Below are 25,054 nucleotides of genomic sequence, written 5' to 3'. Positions count from 1 at the left end.
AACTCGGAGTTTCAAACTTCAGCAAATGTTTGAGTGAGGTTTATTGCATTTTAAAAGAACATGTAAGCTAAAGCAGCAGAAACAGATAAATAAGCATTTGCTAAAGTCAGCTGTGCTTCTTTCTGTTATAAAATAAAACGGGTCTGTTCAGCTACATTTTCACATAGGAGGATTGCTCTTATCGAACACTAGACAGACGGCAGATGTGTTTACACACATTCCTGATGTGGCCATGAGTTCCTGTGGGTTTTGGGCCGCTTTAAGGAAAAAACAACTTTTCCTTCTTTCCTCTGGGTAAAACTCACCAGATATGTGATTAAGAAAAACAGGAAATGGATTATGAGAGGAAGGTGTTGATGAGCCCATCTCTTAAATTACAAAAAGCGATGAGACTGACCAGAGTGACGTGACACATGCACAGTCTGTCTCTCTTGTACTCTCTACATGCACTGAGAGTAGATTCTCTTGTGCTGAAATCTTCACGTGTGAAGCTACATTTTTTTTTTTCTTTTTCCTCTTATGATCCCAAGTCAGACTCGCTGGTGCTGGATCTACTCAACTTGCGCTGCTTCCCAGGTTCTCCGCTGCTAACGTTGGGAGCGTTAGACTGGTTTCCCACTGCAACCTGGTCCGCAGCCACCTCTCTGGGTATGTAATTCAACACAGTGTTGATCAAGTTGTTGCGGAAGCTCTTGCTAAGGAAGTTATAGAGGATGGGGTTGGCTACAACGTGGAAAAGAGACAGGCCCTGCACCACACTGAATGAGAAGTAGAGGACTTCCACTGTGTTGCAGCTAAAGACGTATGGGTCGAGGTCGTCTATGATCATCAGGAACATGACCATATGGTAGGGCAGCCAGCACGTGACAAACACCAGGGAATACACGTGCACCAGCCATACATCCCGCCGGTCCTGGACATCAGGAGCAGTTTTAACTGCTCGAGCGATCAGCACGTTACAGGTGATGATGACAGCAGCAGGGCCCAGAAACTGGAAAAGCAGGCAAAGGAAAGCCACAGACACAAACCATTCGGTGAAGTTATGCTCAGGGAGCATATAGCAGCCCGGCTCATCCCACTCGAGAAGATCCACGTGGACGTTCTCCATCAGAGCCAGGAAAAAGGAGAAGACCCACACACCTCCACAGAGCACCCAGCGCCGCCGTCCCACCACAGGGAATAAGGCTGGAGACAAGGGTCTGGTCAGGGACAAATAGCGCTCCAGTGTCATGAAGGCCAGAAAGAAGGAGCTGCTGTAGAAGTTGACCACATAGACAAGGTTGGTGAACTTGCAGAGGAAGCGGCCCCACAGCCAAACCTTGTCCATGGTCACCTCCATCATAAAGAAGGGCAGGATCACAATCACCATCAGGTCCGATAGGCTCACGTTGATGATGCAGAAGAGAACCCCGTTGGCTGAGTGACGTCGGCGCCAGTTGACCCAGACAACCAGCGCATTCTCCACCAGTCCCACCATGAAGGTGAATAGATAGAGCAGGAAGAGAAATATGCGTCTGTGGTTGTTGTCAAGCTCGATGGTGCACTCATAGACAAACCACGGCGTTCCATTTTGGTAGTCCAAGGAGTGGTTGTGCTCGTGGGAGCTCATGGTCTAGAGTGAAAAAGCAGAGCAAAACTGTTTCATATCTGGCCAGAGTTTCATTTATTTTGGGGTTAATCTGATTATGTTTTCAGACATTACATAACAGAAACACAGGAGGGGGGGAGGGGGGGGGGGGGAATGCTGAGGTGAATGAATTGTTACAGACTGAAACGGGTTATTAAAGAGCATCTACATGTCTTACTGACACACTGAGAACACATTTGGGTTGTATAATTACTAGCTGTCATTTGAAGAGTTCTCCGCTGATAAATGACACGGTAAAGACTTGTGATGGAAAAAATAAAAATAAAAATGGCACCAAAAAGTCAAAAACGATGCAGCCTTATTGGAGTATTGTAGTTTTGTCAAAACCCGTGGTCTACATTTCCCAAAACGGACCAGTGACATCATTTGAGGCAGTTTACACAACTTAACGTCAATGGTTTACAACCATTTTATGCAGCAGTAGCCTCTGAGAGCTGTAAACTGATTGTGATGTATAATCACTAGTGACATTCCTGTTAGAAATGAGCATTTCAAATAATCAATCATAAAAATGAAAATTAAACTGGAAAGAATCCTACCTTGTTGTGATGACGAGTGTACAGGAGATGAAGATGGTAGGTCTTTCCAGGTCTTATGCTGAGGTCTATATGAGCATTAAGCAGCCACCAGATTCCACCCACCCAAGTCACATCAACACACAAACACCCACACAGATCGAACAGGACATCCTTAGTGGGTACTGGGGAGTTGTGTAATAGTTCTAGGACACACACACGAGACATACTTTCAGTTGCAAAAGGAAATATGTTGAGACAAAAGTGTTTACTAGAATTTCTATTTTACACTCAAAGTGGAATCTAAACAGAATAAGACTTAATGACTGTTTGGACCCGGAACACTATTAACGTTATACAGTGTCTGATCATTTTAGAGACATCAGAACTTTTGCATTAAAACTTTTTTGCAAATGTTTTTAGATTTAGCAGAAAAAAACTTGAGCTGAACTGATTATATAGTGGATTTTAGCACCATCAAGGATGGTGCATTTGCACCCATCTTAGCAACAGTTTGTTGACATGTCTAGTAATTTTCACAAAGTATTTGAAAGTTTTTATCTCTGTGTTGGCAATTCTTAATATATGGCTTGGACTAAGCTGATGTGAACTTTTCCTCCCACCCGAAACTCCGGTGCTCATCTGTGCCATGCTTGTCAAGATTTCCTCGACTGAACTATTAATAGTAAATTTATAGCAAGCATTCACTTGGACTCAAGGACCTGATCAGCATATGGGTCTGGACAGACAAGCATGCGACCGGCAACTTGACTCGGTACATGGAAGCGCACAATGGCAATGAGCTGTTTCTAGTTTTCTTTTGTAATGTGGTTGTATTTGCGTATATTGGTGAACCTCATTTCTTCTTTCTGCCTTCTCACTGTTTGACATTGTTTTTTTTTTGTTTTTTTTGTCTTGCATGTGTGATTTAAATGTGAAACAGTTGTTTTAGGGCTTAGGATTTTTCTGTATTTAGTTACCAATTACATGTGTGGTTAATTATTATAAGATAGTAAAAGGAAGTCTTGCTGTATTTTCTACTTAGCAGTAAAAACAATGTTGAGAAGTGGTAAAAGTACATACATTCAATAGTCAACTGCAGGTACTTGCCTAAACAAGCACTGCATTAAAAGTATTAAAAGTACACAATCGTTTTGGGCTGATTTTAACAACTAGGTACTGACAAGTGGTTAATCCATAATAATACATCAGCTATTAGTTGATTATATTTTTATAAGTATCTTTATCTTATAAAAGAAACTAGTAACTAAGGCTGTAACATAAATGTAGTGGAGTAAAACTAATAATAGAAATACTACACTCAAGTACAAGTGCCTCAAAATTATACATAAGTACAATACCTGAGTACTGTAAACGAACAATTCATTACCTCAAGATGGGAACCTTCAATTTCTTATTGGGGAAGCATATCCACTCTCTCTGTAACATGGATTTACCAACTTATGTGTATTCTGTCGAATTTTGTCAGACGTTTACCAAAGTCATTAAGATTTATCCTCTAGGGTCATGGATGCCTGCGAGAAATGTAACAAAGATATTACACAGTACTTCATCCAGTCTTTCTGTAGGTGAAGAATCATCTTTTCCATGAAGCTGGGTCTCACTTCATTAGGATTAACAACAACAACATCAACAACATGGATTTTACAGGTTAGTTTAACAGTTTGTTTAAATACTTTTCTGTGACATGTAGTTTCCATGCTCCTGTATCCACAGTAAATGGCTTTGGGGGAAAAGGTGCAGAAATAATCTGCACCAGAGAGCAACAGAACAATGGCAGGAAATTCCCCCTCAGACTGAGTATAGGGGAGATGGGAAGCCTGGAGGACTCGAGCCTCACTGAGGAAGGGGGCTCTTTAACCTCACACACATCCTCATTATCACATTGTTGTAGGCCTTTAAAAACTTGCAGTCGGCTTCACTTCAGCCTGTGTGGGTGATGGCTGCGAGTGTTGGACTGTCACTAATACAGTAAATGCTACTCGTTTAAATTTGGACATAGAGCAGCGAGTGCGACCGTATCCTCTTTTCTGATGGAAAGATGCCAGTAAGTAGCCGGAGCGGCTTCTCGTCAGGTAGCTCAGACACGTCTTTGGTAAAAGACACATGTAAAGTTCACGTAAAGCTAAGGTCAGCATCATGTAGCGAAAGCAGCGTGTTTGAGTTGGCCGTGATTTCAAGGCTGTTTACTTTGAATGTTCTGTTCCTGTTGCCTCTTGGGATCATCAGCAATTTCTCTCTTACTCACCACTCTCAATATGCCCTCCTTCTATCTCACGGCTCATCCTGTCCGAAATCCATTCACTTTTGTGTGTGTTGTTACACCAGAAAACACCACCGGTCAGCGAATTCTGTCTGCTCTGATGAAACAGGAAGGAACCAGTCAGCAGAAATGCATCTTCGGAAAAGAGTGAGCCAAAAAGCAGCTCCTGACCCTTACAGTGTTATCTGTTATACTGATATTTTGATTTGCAGAACACTGCTCCCCTACCAGCAAACTACTCCAAAGACTCAGAGACATGTTTACTTCATGCACTTTCACGGCTGTTATGTAACTGCAAAGGTGCAAAAGTAGCTTCTCGGGGTTCTTGAGTGAGGCTCATCAGTACAACCACTAACGTAAATCCAATGACTCTTAGCCCGTTTGCATGCTAACGTCCGGCAATTACAACAAAAGAAGTAAAAGTAAGGCTGCTATGATAGTTTGATGAGGATTAGCTTCTTTGACGTCGCTTACGTAGTTTGTTAATGGCAGTTTGGGTCAAACTGCCTACTCGACGGCAAGAGACCATTGTCCACAGCATCTCAGTCTTCGGTATGAACAGTCTGAGATGTTTGTAGAATCGGATTTTTTCACCCAGGGAATTTTATTATTTTAATGACTGTCATGATCTTAACTACAATAAATTTACAATAAAGTCTCTATTGGCCAATACAGACTGTCTGATCCACGATCACCTAAACTATTCAAACCAAGAGGAGTTAATCCTGATAACCTTATAAAAGTTAAGACTACTCATACCGAAAAAACCCCAAAACTATTAAATGTGGATTATTAAATATCAGATCTCTCTCTTCTAAATCTCTGTTAGTAAATGACTTAATAAACGATCATCAATTCAATTTATTTTGTCTCACTGAAACCTGGTTGCAGCAGGAAGAATATGTCAGTTTAAATGAGTCAAACTCCCCCAAGTCATATTAATCATTATGTTCCCAGAAGCACAGGCTGAGGTGGAGGAGTAGCAGCAATATTTCATTCTACCTTATCAATAAATCCTAGACCTAAACATAGTTATAACTCATTTGAGAGCCTTACTCTTAGCCTTTCACACCCAAACTGGAAAACTCAAAAACCACTATTATTTGTTATCGTGTACCGTCCTCCAGTCCCTTATTCAGAGTTTTTGATTGAATTTTCTGATTTTCTATCTGATTTAGTGCTTAGTACAAATAAAGTCATTATAGTGGGTTATTTTAACATTCATGTAGATGCTGACAGTAACTGTCTGAGCACTGGGTTTAATTCATTATTAGATTCAATTGTTTTTTCCCAAAATGTAAATAAACCCACTCACTGTTTTAGTCACACGTTAGACCCTTGTCCTTACGTATGGAATTGAAGCGGATAATTTAACAATATTCCTCTCTTCTGTCCGACCACTTCCTAATAACATTTCAATTTACATTAATGGACTATACAGCAGAAAATCCACCACAACATATGTCTATCTGAAAATGCTGTGAACAAATTTAAAGAAATTATTTCTTCATCATGTTCACCACCATGTGTCAATACTATGGTAAGTAACCACCTTTATTTTGCTCCTGTTGATTATCTAGTTGATGGTTGTGAAGCGTCACTGCGTACGAGACTAGATACTGTTGCCCCTCTAAAAAAGAAAGCAGTGAATCAGAGGAGACTGAGTTGGCGTAATGAAAGTTAGAAAGATAGTGTCATTCCACTATTTTAGAAGAATCTCATTTAGCCTGGAAAAACAGTTTTAAAACGTACAAAAAAGCTCTCTGTGATGCCAGATCAACATATTATTCATCATTAATAGAAGAAACCAAGAACAACCCCCGGTTTCTGTTCAGCACTGTAGCCATAGTTCTGTTGAGCCTAGTTTTCCCTTAACTCTGAGCAGCAATAACTTCATGACTTTCTTTATGAATAAAATTGTAGCTATTAGGAAAATAAAATTGACAAGTTCCCCCCCCCCAAATATTACTGATTTGTACCTCTAATAGACATGTTCATATTATACTTGATCAATCTATCTTTACAAACTGGCTATGTACCAAAGGTTTATAAAGTTGCTGTAATTAAACCACTACTTAAATAAACCTTGTCTTAATCATGGTGATTTAACCAATTATAGACAGATATCCAAACTCCCTTTTATTTCTAAAGTCCTTGAAAAAGTAGTTGCAAAGAAAATATGTGACCACCTTTACAGAAATAACCTTTCTGAAGATTTCCACTTCATCATAGTACAGAAGCTGCACTAGTGAAAGTAGCCAATGAGCTTCTCTGAGCTTCAGATAATGGACTTGTGTCTGTCCTCGTCCTACTAGACCTTAGTGTTGCATTTGACACCATTGACTGCAACATTTTATTACAAAGACTGGATTTGGGATTAAAGGAACCGCACTGCATTGGTTTAAATCTTATCCGTTAGACAGATTCCACTTTGCTCACGTTAATGTTGAATCTTTCATGCACAAACGTTAGTTATACTAGACCCCTGTGAAACTCCATAAGTAACAATATAATTACTTTAGATGACATAACTTTGGCCTCCAGTACTGCTATGAGGAACCTTGGAGTTATGTTTGACCAGGCTTTGTCCTTCACCGATGCCGAAAAACTGGTCCATGCATGTGTTACTTCTAGGTTGGACTACTGTAATTCCCTACTTTCAGGATGCCCCAGTAACTAAAGAGCCTGCAATTAATCCAAAATGCTGCAGCAAGAGTGCTGACTGGAACTAGCAAGAGATGTTAGATGTCACCTGCTCGAATGTAAAACACTATAATGCGGAAGTTGATAATTCACCAAAAACTAAAACTTCCATCATTTAAAAAGTATAGAAGATACAAGGAAGCTGATTAACAGATAAAAGGTAAGTGTACAGACTTGTCTCAAGTTTAAATGAAGCTTCTATGCCAAGATATATTATGAGGATACAAGAATCTGATGAAAAGAGGGTAAGTTGAAGGGTAAGTTTCAAGTGTCACTCATTCATGTCAGGGAAGAAAGTCTAACTCAGATTAAAATCTCTCCCAAAGAGGAAGTGATACACTGAAACACACAAATACATTCAGAAAAGCAATGACTCACACACTTATGAGACATTTTTTGGAAAATATATTTTGGTCCAAAAGTTGATTTGCAAAAATACAACATGCAATCATCTTACTGTTAAGGCGAATTGCATAAGCTACTGAAATGTAGTGTTACTGTCAAAAACGGTTTAACACAGTACCCAGGTTCTAACTAAATGCTAAAAACCAAACCTATTTCTGTTGCTTTTTTTTTTTAAAGTCTTACCCTAATAGATGATTCACAAAAAGCACATTTTCCAGTTCAAAGCCCGAAACACTGAAGGACTTCAAAAAGAATAAGACGAGAAAAATGACAAACGGAAGCATTTGGATTTTGATACACATTTCATTGAAAATGCAGCACTGATCCTAAAATTTGCACCAGTGGTAGCTACAAAATGCTAAATTGTATAGCGGCTTAATTACACAATATGCTTTCTACTTAAATCCCACACATCTATGTTTTCTATTGACAAAGCTCTTCTATACATATACATCAGAATTTGCTGCAACAACATATTTGAACCATTTAAAGGAAGCCTTCAATGATTATGAACTCGCTTCTTTTGGTCCTAGTTTGGCTAGTACATGTACATAAATGCCATTAAACTTCCCCTTTGACTTCCCTATAGTAAAATATCTCTACTTCTTGCTGGAAAAAATGCCTCCAGATGACATCACTTGGAGGAACCTTCAGTTCAGATTATGTTATCCTGCTCCTCACAGTGTGGATTTTTTTTAATCATGCTTTTCTTGAGCCTCTCCAGATGACATGAGCAGAGAAATACTTTAATATCGGTTAGTCAGAGGGATGTTTTAAAGCATTAATGAACATTTACACCCTAAAGCAAAGCCATTGAAAGCAAGTTGAAAATTGGTGAAGTCGCCCTTTAAATAGTGCTTCAATTAACTGCTCCGTCAGTCAAACTAATTGTACGCAAAACAGGTAAAGCTTTGATTCCACACATTGGCCACTCTATAGATAAATAATATCATTTTATCGCCATTGTTTTATATCCAAATATTCTTTTTTGCTTTCTCGCTAAGTTAGGTGACATGAAACGTCCTCTGAGGTAAAAGTGGGTGTTAAGCTTCAATAAGATGATATCTAACCATCAGCCAGGTCTAGTGAAGTTTACTGGGGACATTAAGGAGACATCCACCCATTTTACATATCACAGTCTTATATACAGTTTATGATGCTTAGTAAGAGGGGAAATGTGTGGAATAACTTTACCATTCATTAGAGGCAATGTTCCTACATACAGCATGTAGCTGAGACCAGCAGCTAGCTAGCCTAGCTTAGCATACAAGCTAAGAACCGAGGCAAACAGTTAGACCAACTCTCAAAAAATTTACAAAATCTGATTGTACAGCATCTTTCAGTTCACTTACATTTTATTTGTTTCCTTACTTCATACAGAAAGTGAAGTTTAAAAATGACACACTGCGGTTTCTACTTCCAGGAAGGTGGACGTCTCGTTTGCATTGTACAGGGCCAGGCTAACTGTTCCGGTCTCCAGTTTTTAAAGCTACACCGAGTCAATTACCTCCTAAATGGAGAGATATGATATATACACACCAATCAACCACAACATTAATACTGCCTGGGGGTTTTGATATAAAATATATTTATAAAAACTTTATGAACTAATACATGCTAATGTATCATTAAGGGTTAAACCACCTGTCAGCACATTAAGTGGTAAAAACTAGCTCCACCTTTACCAATAGTGACCTTTAACCTTTATGTTTTTGTACTAATTACTATACATATTTTGCCATAATTACGTTAAATCAGTATTGTTTTTAAAAATTGTTTTCATAGTGGAGTACTTTTACTTTTGTACTTTAAGTAAAACGTAGATCATTTGGTTAGTGTTTTTATCGAGTAAAAGATTTGAAGTGGTTACTTGTGTTTTAGACTAATACTTGTTTTTTTTTATTTTAGTAGTTAGTTTAGTACTTTACTGCTACAACCTCTGAACATAGTGTATCATGTAGTGCTGTGTAGCTGCAGACTGCTCAGAGTTGCCATGGTGTCCCTTGTACTCCATTATTACAAATTTGAAATTTCATAGCTGAATTATATTTACATCAAGCAACACAAATATGCATGTGCGTTTAAAAAAAACAAATGCAGCACATACAAGATTTCCCATATTTCGGTGAGCTGAAATATGGGAAAGGTGCTGCTGTTGCAAGCGAAAAGTTAAAGAAACTGACCCGGGGATGGAATAAGATAAATGCCACTTTATCACACAGCAAAATCCATCCTTGATGTAAAACGGCAAATTAACAGGTTCTGAAGTCTGAAAATGTGCCTCAGGAGTTTAAAGACCACTAGTGTTAATGTTGTGGCTGTTCAGTGTAGCTATGACAGTGGTATTGATTATCTCACGTCACCATCGACATTACAGCAGCTGACCTGTTGGAAACATACTTAAGCTCTTCACCAAGGTCGTCCATGGCTGCTAAACCAGAACAAAGTGACTACAAAAAAAAGAAAAAAAAAAAACCTTACATTTGATCTATGAGTGATGTTCTCTAACACACTGATCAATATCAGTTTGTTTCCAACTGCTCCATTGCTCCAGAGTTCTTAATAGCGATAAGAAATATATCTTTAAAATAAATATATGCATCTTAAGTAGTACATTATTTTACTACAGCGTCAGTACAGTAAATAGTCTGGCCTCATGTCATGGAATTTAAATAATGATCTGCATGTGCATACCATTTTTGGTCACTGGTAAAACTAATGTTTAGCTCTCTTGCGGCAGTGTTTATAGCTGAGTGTTATGCAAAGATGTTGGAGATGAAGTCTCGAAATCGTTTGGCGTATTGCTCGGGGTGAACGGTGGAGATCTCAGCACCAGCCTGGAACAGAAAGAGAGAGAATGAGGCAAATTACGTAGCACATTTTACGACACAACACGAGTACAAATGTCTAACACTACCTACGCTACCTACCCCGTGTTTGACAGTTTTTGCAGCATGAGCGGCTTTCTTCTTGGTGTCGTACTGAGTAAGTACGTCAATCAAGCCCATGAAATAAACCTCCCTCTGAGGGGCTCCTGAAGTAGAAGGCAGAAAAACAATCATTTAACAGGGTTATTTTATTGGGTTTGCGATGACGACAGCACTGACGGGTCTCGTATATAAACCGTCAAATAAAAGCTCCCTAATATGAAACAAATACAAAAACCTCTAAAAGCAAAAAAATTTGATGACTGTCCAGATCAATTTATCCGATACGCACTCAGGGCTAAAAGGGAGAGGTCATGGTTTTTAGTTACAGAGAAAGTCATCAGTATCTGTATCAGTATCTGATTCCAAACGTAATATCTGTATTAGCTTTGGATTCAAATAACAATAAGTCAGAGCAATGCATCCCTGTCTAAAACAAACCAGATATTTTATTCGCCCCAAAATATCACAATTTAATTTTGGTCTTAAATGACGTTATACGTGGTCTGAACCAAGAATTTACCTGGGCAGCTGCCAACTGCATACACATCTACATAGGGGTCATACTCCCCAGGCCCCAGAGGTTTGCAGGAGGTCATGTAACCGGCGATCCCCTCTGGAGAGGTGCCATAAGAGCCCACCGTGGCGCACGAAGCCAGGCCGTTCTCATTCTCCTGCTCTTCCTCGTTGGAAACCTCCTCACCCTCCTCCTCCTCACGTTCGGCCCGGCCCACATCGTGAATTCCAAGGAGCAGGCTGTAGTCCATGATCTTCAACTTCACCAGAAACTGAGGAAAATGGGATGTTTACTATGGATTGTAGAGCTGTAGAGGTTTACCAAGAATATTGAATAGGGAGATGGTAAAATTAACAAATGCTAAAATCATTATATACGTCTTTTTAAAATAAATTCTGGCTAAATTTTCCTACTTGAGATTATTAAACATAAGGAGGAGGTGATGTTTTCCCTTGGTTTTTATATTAACAACAAGTGCATCTTTGGCTTGGGATGGACACAAAATAAATACTTTGCAGTCATTTAATAAAAAGTATCGGTTTCAGTCCTCAAATTTGCTCATATAAAAGAACCTGCTGTGGTTTATGTTTTGGCTGCAATATATTTTTATTGTAACCTAATCTGTTCATTCGTTCCTAATTTATCTTAAATCTATGAATTGAAAAAAGATTTCTTCCGATTCTTTCCAGCATGTCTTAACAGGAACGCGCCATTAATGTATATGGAATAGACTTCTGGTGGTCAAAATTATTCCTGCTTTCCACATGGTCTCCGAATGTTTCCAACCGTTAGACGGCTACATCGCAGGGAATGAGGGTCACGGTTTACAGCTTTCATTTCATCTAAAAGTGCATTTCCAACTTCACCTGAAATCAAAACAACTTTAGTGGTTGCAGTGGGTTACAGCAATTCCGTCCATCTCATCATCCAGCTACTGGTCCTAACAACCTGCCCAATGTTGTGTAGCCTTTTGTTGCCCTTTTTATTTCCCTCTCCACCTTCCGCTCAACCCAACCGTTCAGGGAAGATGGTCGGTCACCCTGATTTTGGTTCTGCTGGAAGTTTCTTCCCTATAAAGATCAACTGCTTTTGGCTTGTCCCTTTCAGACATCACCACAGTGGAACGGTTTCTGCACGTTGACTTGGATAGCGTCTTTAAGCCTGATGCCCTTCGTGCCACAACCCTCACATTTTTTAATCCAGGCTCGTGACCAGCACCAAGGAGTAATTTATTTGTAATGTACTTAGGGTGTATATATACAAAAATGCTTTTAAACTTCTCTCAGACTTTGCTATATTAAAATGTCTACCTGAAAAATACCTCCATTGATGTTAGGTGACGTTGTCTGGAGGCATTTTTCAGCCAGAAGAAAAGGAATATTTTAGGGAAGTCCGTCCGAAATATTTTCACCTAAACTAAAGCCATGGGGACACAGTTGCAAATTGGTCCCGTTTCCCTTCAAAGTGCAGCTGTGTTCTGGGTGGAAACAATTTGCAAACACTGTGGAAAGCAGAAAAAGTTTTAACGACTAAGAGCCTGCTTCAAAAATAGCACTAAAGTTTCTATTAAGAGCAGCTTGAAATACTCCGCTCTAGTCCTTTAAAGAGTCTCATTTCATCTATAATCTTTCGTTATACCATTTTGAAAAAAAAAAAAATCAAAGAGTATTAACATTTGAGAACCTGGAATTACTGTAAGTTCTGTTTCATATGATTCGCTATTTAATGCTTTTAACATCCTTCCCCCCTGCTACTAAAATGACAACCTAGGAGTGGTGCATGTCTAATGTGTTGATGCTGCCGCTGTGTGGTACAGACCTGCAATGGCAGTGAGGGTAACAAAGAAAAACTGCTCGCTCACCTCTACATCCCTGTTGAGTTTCTCCATCAACTTCTCCTTCTGCTCCTCATTCACATAAACCTTCTGCATATTGTTCCTGAAGTCCTTGTCTTTGAAGGTAGGAAGCTCTTTTCCCTTTAGGAGAAAACACAGATCTGTACCAAGATATCTGGGATAAAAAAAAGAGACAGCTAGTCAGAAAGGATATCAAAGTGTTTTTCAACTTACTTTCTCTTTGTCACTCGCTTCCCGATCCACCAGAGACCCCTGCAAGAACAAACCATTGTAAATATCTTGTCTGATATGTTAAAAACAAAATATTAAACCATTTCTTGTATAAAAAAAAACAAAAAAAAGAAAGTGGGAATTAAGGCACCAACACACTATTATCCGTGTTTCTAGTTTGTTCAATGAAATGTCAGAAAATAGTGTGAAATGCAAACCACCATTTAACAAATTCTAAAATAATCGTTAAACAGTCAAAAATCAGAGGAAATTCAATTCTTAGTGAAGCAGAGTAGACCACACCTGCGAAGCAGAAATAAGGAAAATGTGAAGTTTTATTGACTTTAATAATTAAAGAACTGTCATTCAACTAATGTGTTAACTGAACTCTAGAGTGAACTAACAGGTGGCCTTTGTTCCTGTACACGTCACTCAAGCTTCACTACTATGTTAACTGCGAGTAAACTGAACTGTTCTCTTCCACATTATTTTATTAACCATAGAGGAGGGTGTGGAATATGCGATTAACACGTCAGACCGAACGTGAACTTCTTCCTCACCTTCAGATCGTACTTCCTGTGCACCATCAATCTGTGGCTGAACATGTTCCGCATGACGATCAAGTAGGTTTCTTCGCTGTCCACGCTCACGCGGTACATACCCAGGAACTGTGGCAGCAGGGTGCTACCGTGACACTTCACTATGTGCTGTGTAAAGGAAACAACAGTGAGTGTGGATGGCAGGTGCACAAAGTAGTTTTGCTGTTATAAGAAGTGAGGAATATAAAAAAGAAAATACAATGAAAATGTCGACAGAATCAAAAGAGAAAAATTAATGAATGAAAAATTTGAAAAGCTGAGCTTATTTTGGAAAATTCAAATCAAGGTCACTATAAATGTATAGTCCATGTAAAGTCCATTCTGGTTCGCTTTCAGCTCTGCACAGCAATCGCTGTAATATTCTCTCACACTTCTGACTGACCACTGTTCACCATTTGCCTTGTGCTTTGTTTTCAAGTTATCAAAGTTATTGTAGGTTAGAGACTACTGTTTGTTTACAGGGGCATATTTCCACCTTGTATGGCCGATTTATAAGCAGGTATGAAAGTCCTTTTTGTTAAAGGCCTTTTTTTGTTTTTGTTCATAACATAGAAATTACTTTCTGCAGATTACTAGTGAGTTAGCCTATGCACTGCCTAAGGTGTTAATCACAAGGTCCCTTTGCACTTAACCATTCTAGTTGACCTTGAAAATCCCTAGTTTCTGCTTTCCCTCAGATAGATCTATCCACAAGCAGGTACCCAGGAAGAGAGCATGAAGCCCAATGGGGGATATATAACACAGATGAGTTTCCCCCCCCCCTACTTTGCATCATATATTAATGGTGACAAATGAGAGACCATTTGAACATTCTGAGTTTAATCAAGCATTTAAGGAACAGAGAAATATGAATTATGAATTGTTATTTTAAGTAATTTAAAAAAAAATATTTGTAGAGCATCAACAAGATTATCTGTTAAAACTACTTTTAGAATCATCGATCATCATCACACACAGCTGACAGCAATCCATTGATAAATTTAACCTAATGAAGGATATTTATTAGGGTTATCATATTCAGTTTTTGTTGAAACAGTTTAATATGCTTATTCACCATTTTGGAGGCTGTATTGTTGCTGATGCTGCTGATCTTGCGTTCTACCAACAGAAGTTTCTATTATATACTTTATCGCACCTGTATCAATAAAGTTGGGTTAAGTACAGAAACACCTGCCCATGTTATACAGTTAGAGTCCAACAGTAGTATCTCCCACACTGATTATACAGGTGAATCAACTCAAACATTTTCAAAGAAAACTAAACATTATCACCTATATGAAGTGAGAGTTTATTCTATGACTGTTGAAAAAATTCATTCCTTTCTGAAACCTACACCTATCAGCCACAACATTATTACCACACTGAGCTGTCTGGAGCTACTATGATTATTTAGCCATAGTAAACATGATCCAAAATGTAATACACTGTGTGTATCAGAGGTGATCAAAGTACAAAACTCACTCAGAGTATTCACTTAGGTTGTAGTACTGCAGTTGGGAACCCGTGAGATGTTATTGGTTGATTGGCTCCTTAAAATTGCCCCTCTGCTACTTCAAATGCAGTGTCAACAACATGGCATCAGGTGCATAATTGAAATATGTACGTGTCTTTGTGCTGGATGAGATTAGAAATGTGTTAACTCATCACAGACTGATTACTGTGTACTGTTCTTACTCAGTCCAGTTGCAGTACTGTTGTCAAATGCACAGAAGGGTACTTGTGGGATGTTATGGATTTTTATAGAAACCATAACATTTTTAATCTTAAAAAGCTACGAGGTAACATTAATGTTGTATAGTTGGGTACATACAAAAGTCAAGCACCATAACTCTGTAGCGATCTACAGTTGTACCGTCAAGGTCGTACATTTAGAACCAATGACAAGACACCAAAAGTGTGTGTGTATGACAATGGCTGTAATTCCAGCAGGGTAATGCACCTATTCTGTCAAACCCTTTAATTTAAAGATGAAAGTCCTGACTTAATTGAATTTTAAATAAAACACACGAGATATCAGTGTTGTAGGTTCGCGCCCCGCAGTTCCCAACCAAGCGTTGAAGTGTCCCCGGGTAAGACACTGAACCCCCATAAAAAACTGTGCCAAATTAACACGCGGACTAATGATCCATGGTGGTGACCCTCAAGGTAGGCAGAATGCCCAAAAAGCGAATGTTTCAGCATTTACGATTCAATAAGAAAAATCTAGCGGCCTATTAAAATGCATACACAGATGTGTTCTACTAATGAGCAGTAAAAACAGGATAATGCCCTCTTGACAGTGTTAACAAGATGAAAACAGAAAGAATGAAAAATAAATAAACTATACCTATGGTTCTTAACCCGGGCTTCCGCTTTACCTACATGGACCCCCATAGACATCCACACAGAGTTTGCAGGTGGGGGGAAACATGCATTCTCCTTAAAAATGTACGCAATGTAAAGAAACATCCCAGCAATAATCAAGAGAAATGGGAGGCACATAAGCTAAATTTCAAGTATTGTTGGGATTTATGACTTCTTAATAAATGTATGCACATTTCTAAAATTTAGTTTTCACTCATTATGTGGTAGATTAATGAAAAAATACATTTAAACAATGATAGTATCAGGCTACAGCATAACAAAATTTTAAAAAGTAAAGGGTTTTTTCACTTGACTTTCTGAATGCACTGTATAAGAATCATGATGGTGAGATAAATAATTATTTAGATTAAACCTGAAACAGACTATGCTGACTGGTGCATCTTTGAATAGACAGATTATTAAACTAAACAATATGGTGAATATATTCTGTTGTCAGTTTAACAGACAAAGTTATAACAAGTCAGTTTTTAATCTCTAATTTGTATGTGAGCTTTAGAAGTTCAAGTGGTCAAAGAATTGATAAGACTGTCATTATACAATTGATGAATTATGAAAAACACAAAGTTTTCCCAAAGCTCCTTCTGATTCAAAACATTTTTACAGCAGGTCCTGGTTCAACAGTTTGGTATAGAATCTACTCTAAAGATTAACTGAAACCTACACGCAGCCATGATTTATAAAGAAAAAGTTTGTAACGCCAACGCAGGAGCTCTGACAACAAGTTCATTCATGGCCGAGTGAAATAAAAAAAAAAATTTTTAAAAAAGTGTAAAGTGAAAACAGAGCTGCCATTTTCCTCAGCTCCCCTCCCAGTTTTATGTAGGCTGTGTAGCCACAGGAAACACATTCCAATAAGACTCGAAGTAGCCAAACATTTACTCAGTGGTACATTGAGTCTAAAGTGAGACCTAGATTTCATGCAAGTAACCATATGACTCAGGAGAACAAGTATCAACACTGATACAAGGTTAAACAGCAAATGTGAAGCAAGACATAAAAAGTAGGGAACCACCTCCTCCTCTTATCTACAAATCTACTTGACTAATTCCAATAACATAGATGTTCTAATATTAACATCTGATTATCTCTACCGAACCAACAATCGTAAACCAGAGCATGAGTTCTGTCCTCTGCAGTCAGCCATCCTTTATGAGGACAAACAAGCTTTCGTCTGCAGAGTGACCAGCTTCCTGCACAGGGAGGTCAGGTTCAGTCTGACAAAACCACCTTAAACATTTAAGGTGCTGCTCGGGGACTTTTCAGCAGGACAGATATTTGCCAATCTCAGGCTTCAGGCTGAACTCTCAACAGTCCGCTGCTGCTCCTGACATCTAAATGCCTAATTTTTGGGTCAACTTCCCTCACCTTCAGCAGAACACTTTAAAAAGTCCCCATAGGAAGCGCTCATTTTAGGAAGTCTAGTACAAAAGCTCTCAGGCAAAAAAAAAAAAAAAAGTCCACTCAAAGGTTACAGAGGAAATAAGTAGGACAAAGCATTAGAGGGTAATGGCCAAGTCCACACTGCATAATACTTTTATCTGATATGATGTCACTCTTCAGCACACTACTATAAATATAGCAAAGTGAAACTGGATTGATGATGATGCTGGTCTCTCATCTAAGTCAACAACATCCTTGTTTAGTTTATGGTGACCACATATCATGCAGTCTGGACCTGGCAAGAAGCAGACAGATGGTGTGTTTGTGAATGTTATCAAGCCTGAAGAGGTTGTCAATGATGATTCTAAATTTGAGTATATATTAAGAGAAAAAGCAGAAATTTAAGGTTGTGGGAAAAATATAATATAAATTTGCTGCACGAAGTACATCACATGAGGGACAGGAGAACCATCTATCCGTCCATTATCTGTAACTGCTTATCTCGTGTAGGGACGCAGAGGGGCTGGAGCCCAGCTGTTTTTGGGCGAGAGGGGGGGGTAGACTCTTGACAGGTCACCCGTTTATCTCAGGGCCAACACAGAGACACATCCATTCACACTCACATTTACACTTACAGGCAGGTTTAGAGTCATCAATTAACCCAAAATGCATTTCATTGAGAGGAAACCAGAGAACCTGGAGGAAACCCATGCAAGCAAAGGGAGAACGTACGAACTCCACACAAAAACGCTGCAGCCGCAACATGATGCCACATGACAATCACTAAAAACTCATTATTTGGATATATATTTAGATACAAAATTGCTGTGTCTGTCCAGTAATGTCAGCTGTTAATCAGCCTAGTACAGGTACTTTGTCCGGCCACTGTTTCAGTGTCCTGCTGATCTACTGAGCCACCAACATGTCTGTGGACTGTGGAAGGAAACCAGAGTTCTCAGAGGAAACATACACAAGCACATGGGGAACGTGGACATGGTGTTATTTTTTACAACGAATACTTGAAGGTCACTTTTGGCCAACTGGAGACCGACACCCACAATCTCTGAATTGAAAGGATTCAGATGTGACATGCTCAGAGGGAGATGTATTTATAGCTCAAGTCTCATTGCAGAATCCAACAGAAATAACTGGGCCTCACTCCATATTCAAATTCAATGAATCACTAATACTGTAAGAGCTTTTAATTTTTATTTTAGAAGATCGGGGAGAAAGCACCAACTCCTCAGGCCTAGCGGTTTGTGTTTCTTGACATAAAACTGATATCTGCAAAAAGCTGCTAGATAGCATTAGTTGCCAGCAGGTAGGGAGGGACTGAATATCTGCAATGTTGTTCTGTCAGCTCCTGCGCCTTCACCTCCCCTAACCACAGAATGTCTCATCAAACAAAACACACCATGAGTGCAAATCAGTGTGAAGTCAGTCCCTCTCAAACCTGACTCACAAAGAACATTAAACTTTCTGTGAAAGAGCACGAGTGATCCAGCCATTTGTATAAAACCAGCACGTCACAGTTTACTCACTTGTGAAGTCTCAAGCTCATGTTCACAGCTGCTATACAAGACCATTTTTGCCATTTTACTTGGTAGTCTTTTGAAAGCTTTTACACTTCGGTAGGAACCAATGGAACTAGGACTGAGAGCCACGGCAAAGAGGGAAAATCAGAAAGTACACAGAAAGGTACCAACTTATTCTAGGTCTTGGAGTTTTCATGCCATTTAATGATTATCACCTTACTATTACAGTCCCTTGGCCACCCAGCTCTTACCTGGTGATACTCTGACAGGATGTTGTGCATGTCCGCCACATCCTCGCTGGAAATTTGCTTGATGACCAGGGTTCGGTCGTAAGAGTAGAGAAGCAGACCCTCTCCCTGGTCGTCCCCACTCCTCACTGGGGGGCTGCGGGTCAAGGACACCTAGCGGTTGTATGATCAAAAGCAGGTCAGCATAGGAAATGCTAACTTCTTCGTATAATAAAACCTCAATTTCAGAAAAAGTGCTGCCCTTTGTATTAGGCAACAGATCGTCAGCAACCAAAGAAACATTATGTGGAAGAGAATGTCATACAGATTAGATCTCTAACCTGATAGTCTAGATCCTCAATACCAAACCGTTCCCTTAGATTACGGAAGACCTGAGGACAGTACTCTTTGAATTTGAAATGTCCTGGAAGGTTTTCTCTGCAAAGAAAAAGGGAAACGTGGTTTTTAACAAAGTCCTAAAAATCCAAACAAAACATCAGACAGGCTCTAAAGCTCAACATTACATATTTTATGTTCTACATATTACATTTCAACCTTATCCTGTTTCAATATGGACTTTATTCTGTGTCTTACTTATTGAAGAGATGGTTGTTGACTTTGATTTTGGTGTTAGCTTTGAAGTCATCAGGCAGCAGCATGACTGGAACAGGCACCTGGTTGAGATCATTGATCTGCTGAGAGAAAAGACACTTACTACACAGTGACACCAGGGTGCAATTAGTTAATTAATCAATTAAGACAACTATTTTTCTAACTAATTAAAAGTGTAGGTCATATTTGATATCAATATAGTTGCAGACTTATTTATTACATTTTTAATACCTATAATTCTTTGATATATTATTTATTTGATTAAATAATCTTCTCATCTTTTTTAAAGCATGAATATTGCTTATGTGCCTTCACCAACAGTGATGCAGTCAAAACAAATGCCATCCATACACTTCATGGTGTAACATTAGATGTCATGTGTCATCATGCGGTTATTCCTGTTATACCTGTTATTCAAATATGAGCCAGTAATACTTTAATTGCAAATACCAAAAATTTCAACCTATTTCTGGACCCTTTCCGATTAACATGTGGTTTTCATGTGTACACACTTCTAAATTCTTAACACTTCAAAATTCAATATATTAGCCAATTAAAAGAAAATTAGGTAGCATCAATTCAAAAACGTATTTTGTCATTTTATTTAAAAAAGCAAAACTACAAATAACTGCAAAACTGGTACTAAACTCTTCAATTTGAATATTTGCTAGTTGCACCTCTTCTACACCTTCCAACACACTCGATTTACTGTAACAGGCTTTATGATTATTAAAAGCAGAAAATCACCACAACTGGAAAGGTGTGATTTTATTTTTTGTACTTTTTTGCGTGATGTTTTTATTTTACAGGAAAATCCATTATCACAATAGCTGTCAACCGACTAATGTTACAGCTTTTTTCTGGGTAGAAAGCTCATTGAATCTCGAGTGTCACAAAATCCGAAGGGTAAAATTTACATGAAACCTTTTCCTTTTTCTATTAACATACTACATGTTTGCGTGTTTCCATTTTCAACTGAGCTAGTTCCATTTACATGTTACGCTGTGGTCGACATATTAGCATTTACTGCAACGTTAGCTTCCACTGACTCACCGAGTGATTGACGCCCCACATAAAAACGCTGAGCACAGGGTCGCTGGCCCGAAAGACCTTCACCTTCTGCTGCACAAAATGTTTCTTTTTCGTTTTGGTCTTGGGCGCGAGGATCACCATAGGACTGGAGATAGACCCCGAATTGCCGATGGAAGCCATCAGGGTAAACAGGCGCTCTTCTTCCCCTGTTGAAAGAGCTGGTGCAGGCGGTGACACTTCTTCCTGATAGCTAACGTTGAATAGCTTTTCTCTCTTTCCTCCCCGGGTCTCTCACACCGACGACAATCAAAGGTCGCCCGCTGATATTCGAGTTTGTTACACTGCCTCTGTTTTACGTAAAACACAAAGTAACGTTTAAGATCGCGTTATGAATTATTACTTAACTTCCTCCATGCGTGACTAACTTAGCTGCATATCTCCGTACAACGGCTGACAATCCACCACCGCCTCCATGAGCCCACCCCTGTTATTATCAACCACGTGGTGAGTACATGATTGACATATAGCAAGGACCAATGAAATCGATAGTATAGCATCAGGTGACCTTAGGTAGGCGTACCAATCGCAAGTACGTGGTGCTTTCAAAACAAGTACAAACGTCGGAATTATGTGCTCTCCATTTGTGACCTCCTTACTTCCTACGATTCTTTACTTATACATCGTAGTTATACTGAATGAACTGTAGTTGTCGTGAAGCACTTGTAACCTACTTTACCTGAGTATTTCCCAAAGAAGGAAATATTGTTGTCTTTACCATTAAAGTAGTACAGTAGTTGCTATTTATTTTGCAAATGTATATTTACTTTAATGAACTAGGCTTTTTATGACTCTAGATCAAGTCCGTTATTCAGTGTATTAAGTACCTTAGTTGTGGAACTTCTTTTGGTACTTGCCCATCAAGTCTTTAGTTAACAGCAATTTTGGCCCCCCTTTGATTTATTTTATGTTTATTTGCAGTTTTTGACTCAGTTATGAGTCAATTTATGCCTGTGTATTTCTATAGCCTCTAACATCTTAGGTAAATTCTCAGAAATCAGTTTTTTTAAAATCTGTTTGAAGAATAAACGAAACAACCACTTATATATGAGGTACACGTGAAATTCATCTGGACTAAACTTGTACATCCATGTTATTAGCAGCATCAAGCTGAATCATATTTAAAATGCTTATTAAGAAACTGCGGGATTTATGTTTATAGAAATCACTTTCTTAGTGGTGAACTTGTATTTGTAAATAAAATTAGAGTAACATATTTATATCAAACATATTTATTTCAACTTGACTAATGTATTTAAAGTTGGACCTATTAGGCTATTGCACTTGACTTGTAGATTTGAGTACTTCTGTCATCCCTGACACTAACAAATGCTTGGAGAATGAATCAAATATCAATGTTGGAGGACTGCTCAGGTCATTTGCTTAAATAATAAATTCATTACACATAAAAGTACTTCGATGAAAATCTTACTAGCACATTTGGGGTGTGTATGGGCAGCAAGGTGTAACTGAAATATTCAAAGCAAAACTAGTTGACCCACAGAAAAATAAACTAACCCCATGAAAACACCATATAAAGTACCATATAAAATAAGTATACTTAAAATAAGTAATATAAAGAACAAATGTCATATTAAATGATATGATAGCAACATAACCTCCTTACAGGTGAAACATTTATATAAAATACACAAAACCAAGAAAAAACTTTAAAACATAAAGACAATAAGCCTAATGTAGAAAAAGTTAATGTTTTTCTGTATCAGTTTTATCTGATACAGAAAAACATTGGTCATTGGTGGCTTAATCGTTCTAGACGATTGGTTTCATGGTTTAGGAAATCGGATGTGAGATGCATTATGTATGCATCCAGGGGGCAGTAAGATCCTGAAAAAAAATCACAGCATTACCTTTTAAGGTTTCCAAGGATTTACAACCTGTGGCTTGGACTAGTTCATGTTCATGCTCGTCCAGGTCCAGGTCCAGTTCCTTTTTATGCTCATTCAGGTCCAGTTCCTGTTCATGCTCGTCTAGGTCTAATTCCTGTTCAGCTGCCGCTCGTCTGGCTCCAGTTCCTGTTTGTCCTGTCTCTGGGGTGACACTACCGGTCCCGGTCATGCTCCTGTATCTGCCTCCGGGTCGGCTGTCACCAGCCCAGCTCCTGACTCTGATCCTGACTCCGGCACCTGTCTCCAGGTTGGTCAAAGCTCCGGCCAGCCCCGTCTCTGATCCTGTTCCGGCACCTGCCTTCTGGTCTGACGACGCCCTGCCTGGCCCCAACTCTGGTCTTTATCCTGCTCCTGCCTCTAAGCCGGCGGACGCCACCACCTGTCCTGATCTTGCTGTTCCTGCCTCCCGGTCGGCCAAGGTCCGGTCTGGTTCTATTCCTGGTCACGTCTCCGGGTCGGCGGAGGTCAGGCCTGGTTTTGTTCCTGTTCACGTCTCCGGGTTGGCCGAGGTTCGGCCTTGTTTTGATCCTGTTCCTGGCTCTGGGTAGGCTGAGGCCCAGCCTGGTTCTGATCCTGTTCTTGGCTCCGGGTCGGCCAAGGTCCAGCCTGGTTCAGATCATGTTCCTGCCTCCGGGTTGGCCAACGTCCCTTCGGGTCCAGCTTCTGGTCTTCCATTGTTGGGTTCCAGCCATCATCACTGCCAGACCTCCTGCCCGGCCCCCGGAGGGCTTCAGCTTTTTGAGCTCAAAAACTCTGTTTATGTGGATTCCTGTCACCTGCATATTGGTTTGAGGTTTGGTAGTTGTTATCTCCAGGTTTTTGTCCCCTTTACAGTCTCCGTTATTAGTAAATACCCCCTAGATAGTCTGTCCTCGTTGTTGAAGTGATTTTTAGTTCTCCCTTTTCCGTTATCCCGTTCCCCATGATAAGTTTGTTTAGTCTGTGGTCCATGTAATAAGCATTCTGTCCACCCTGCCTAGTCTTTGTTTAACTCTTTCATTTCCTGTTGTTCCGTTTACAAATAAAAGTCACTTTCCTCACATCCCTCTCACTTACAAAAACCCTGACAGGTTTGCCACATTAATTGGTCATAAAATGTGATGTGATCTTTACCTAAATTCATGGCTACTCTCCCTTTGATGTGTGCCTGAAGATTGCAAAAGAGCACCCTCAAACTCCAAAACACTGGTGGGACAATGTCTTGTTGGACCTAAATAAGGATGCTTTGAATTGGCCCAGATTGTAACCCAACAGAGATGCCATGGGATTACCCCAAGATAGCCATTTACACCAGGCGTCCAAAGAAAATGCTGAAACTGATCTGTGGGAAAAAAATAGTCCAAAGTTCTTTTCACTCACTTTTTCTACCTGTACTTTGGATTTTTAATCGGTTTGTTCAATAAAGACATAAACGCTTATTAAAAGTCTTTGCATGTTAGCATCATGTTTGTCTATACTGTGTAGCCATCAGCCAAGGTACTTGGGACCTCTATTCTTTCATTACAGTCCAACCATAGTCTTGTGAAAGAAGACTCTTGATTTTAACATTTACTTACACAGAGAGTTTCGTGCTAGACAAAAATATTAGTAGTTTCACTTCCTGCTCAATGGACAGAAAACATCTTTGAAGAGCAGCACATGCAGCCACCCTAGACAAACAAGGAGGCTGTGTGGTGAAGTGATTCTTCAAAGGGTCCTCCTTCATTTTCTGCGAGGCCTTCATTTCATATTACGCATGGACAGGAGTGATATTTTATGCTGTTACCTTGGAAACAGGCATGTAGTGAGTCCCTGCGTTGCAAAGCAGAAGGGAATTATCCTTTATGTGCCTTGTAATGGCAGAACAGCAGCATGACTCTAATGTGCTCTAATGCGTAATTTCTGTTTCACCGCTGGTGACTGGTTACTGAGACTGCAGAGGGGGTTCGCACAGCCACGTTAAATTGATAAAGCCACAATTCTTCAAAATAAAACTCAGTCAAAGCAGTAACCTGTTCATGTGCAGGTGATGATTCAGAAGAGCCCTCATTCAGGTGGGTTTTTTATCTAAAGCACGTAAAATGTCAGAAAGAGATTTTCCTATTGTTACTCCTGTTAACCAAAGTAGTGCCAGACTTTTCATCAGCACTAACAGTGGATTCACGTGTAACGTAAAATATTGTCATTTAAAAATATTGTCATTTAAAAATATTGTCTTCTTGTTAGACTGGCACCATATTTCATACTAACATGGTCTTCACTTTTTAAAATTATAAATATGCATGAATTGAACCA

At 39.3% G+C, this 25,054-nt stretch overlaps 2 protein-coding genes across 3 annotated transcripts; both read right to left on the bottom strand.

Moving 5' to 3' along the window:
• Positions 1-23: 23 nt before the first annotated feature.
• Positions 24-4,571, bottom strand: gpr182 (G protein-coupled receptor 182). The gene is made up of 3 exons (XM_067527698.1): positions 4,433-4,571; positions 2,188-2,369; positions 24-1,612 (listed from the first exon to the last, which is right to left on the bottom strand). The coding sequence occupies exons 1-3, from the start codon at positions 4,467-4,469 to the stop codon at positions 518-520; spliced, it is 1,314 nt and encodes a 437-aa protein (XP_067383799.1). The 5' UTR covers positions 4,470-4,571; the 3' UTR covers positions 24-517.
• A 2,969-nt stretch (positions 4,572-7,540) lies between these two features.
• Positions 7,541-21,286, bottom strand: pip4k2ca (phosphatidylinositol-5-phosphate 4-kinase, type II, gamma a). 2 transcript variants are annotated; one of them, XM_067527447.1, is made up of 10 exons: positions 20,835-21,286; positions 19,764-19,864; positions 19,511-19,607; positions 19,194-19,343; positions 13,625-13,771; positions 13,068-13,106; positions 12,861-12,974; positions 11,006-11,270; positions 10,486-10,589; positions 7,541-10,392 (listed from the first exon to the last, which is right to left on the bottom strand). In XM_067527447.1, the coding sequence occupies exons 1-10, from the start codon at positions 20,991-20,993 to the stop codon at positions 10,312-10,314; spliced, it is 1,257 nt and encodes a 418-aa protein (XP_067383548.1). In that variant the 5' UTR covers positions 20,994-21,286; the 3' UTR covers positions 7,541-10,311. The 2 variants fall into 2 exon arrangements, with proteins under 2 accessions (XP_067383548.1, XP_067383549.1); XM_067527448.1 differs by having other exon boundaries at positions 19,764-19,861; positions 20,835-21,284.
• Positions 21,287-25,054: the final 3,768 nt, after the last annotated feature.

The sequence above is a fragment of the Channa argus genome, chromosome 13, assembly GCF_033026475.1.
Source record: "Channa argus isolate prfri chromosome 13, Channa argus male v1.0, whole genome shotgun sequence".
In the NCBI taxonomy this organism is placed as follows: domain Eukaryota; kingdom Metazoa; phylum Chordata; class Actinopteri; order Anabantiformes; family Channidae; genus Channa; species Channa argus.
The sequence above is the reverse complement of the archived record's forward strand: the minus strand, read 5'-3'. Positions and strand labels throughout refer to the sequence as shown.

Bases quoted from the DNA above. Each gene is read 5' to 3' on its own strand.
- gpr182 (XM_067527698.1), bottom strand. From the start codon at position 4,469: ATGAGCCGTGAGATAGAAGGAGGGCATATTGAGAGTG. The intron at 2,370-4,432 runs GTGAGTAAGAGA...TGTGTGTCCTAG, and splicing joins AGGAGGGCATATTGAGAGTG to AACTATTACACAACTCCCCA. The intron at 1,613-2,187 runs GTAGGATTCTTT...TTTTCACTCTAG, and splicing joins ACACTCGTCATCACAACAAG to ACCATGAGCTCCCACGAGCA.
- pip4k2ca (XM_067527447.1), bottom strand. From the start codon at position 20,993: ATGGCTTCCATCGGCAATTCGGGGTCTATCTCCAGTCCTATGGTGATC. The intron at 13,772-19,193 runs GTAAGAGCTGGG...TCCTTTACACAG, and splicing joins TCCTGTCAGAGTATCACCAG to CACATAGTGAAGTGTCACGG. The intron at 10,393-10,485 runs GTAGGTAGCGTA...TTTCTGTTCCAG, and splicing joins CAAAAACTGTCAAACACGGG to GCTGGTGCTGAGATCTCCAC.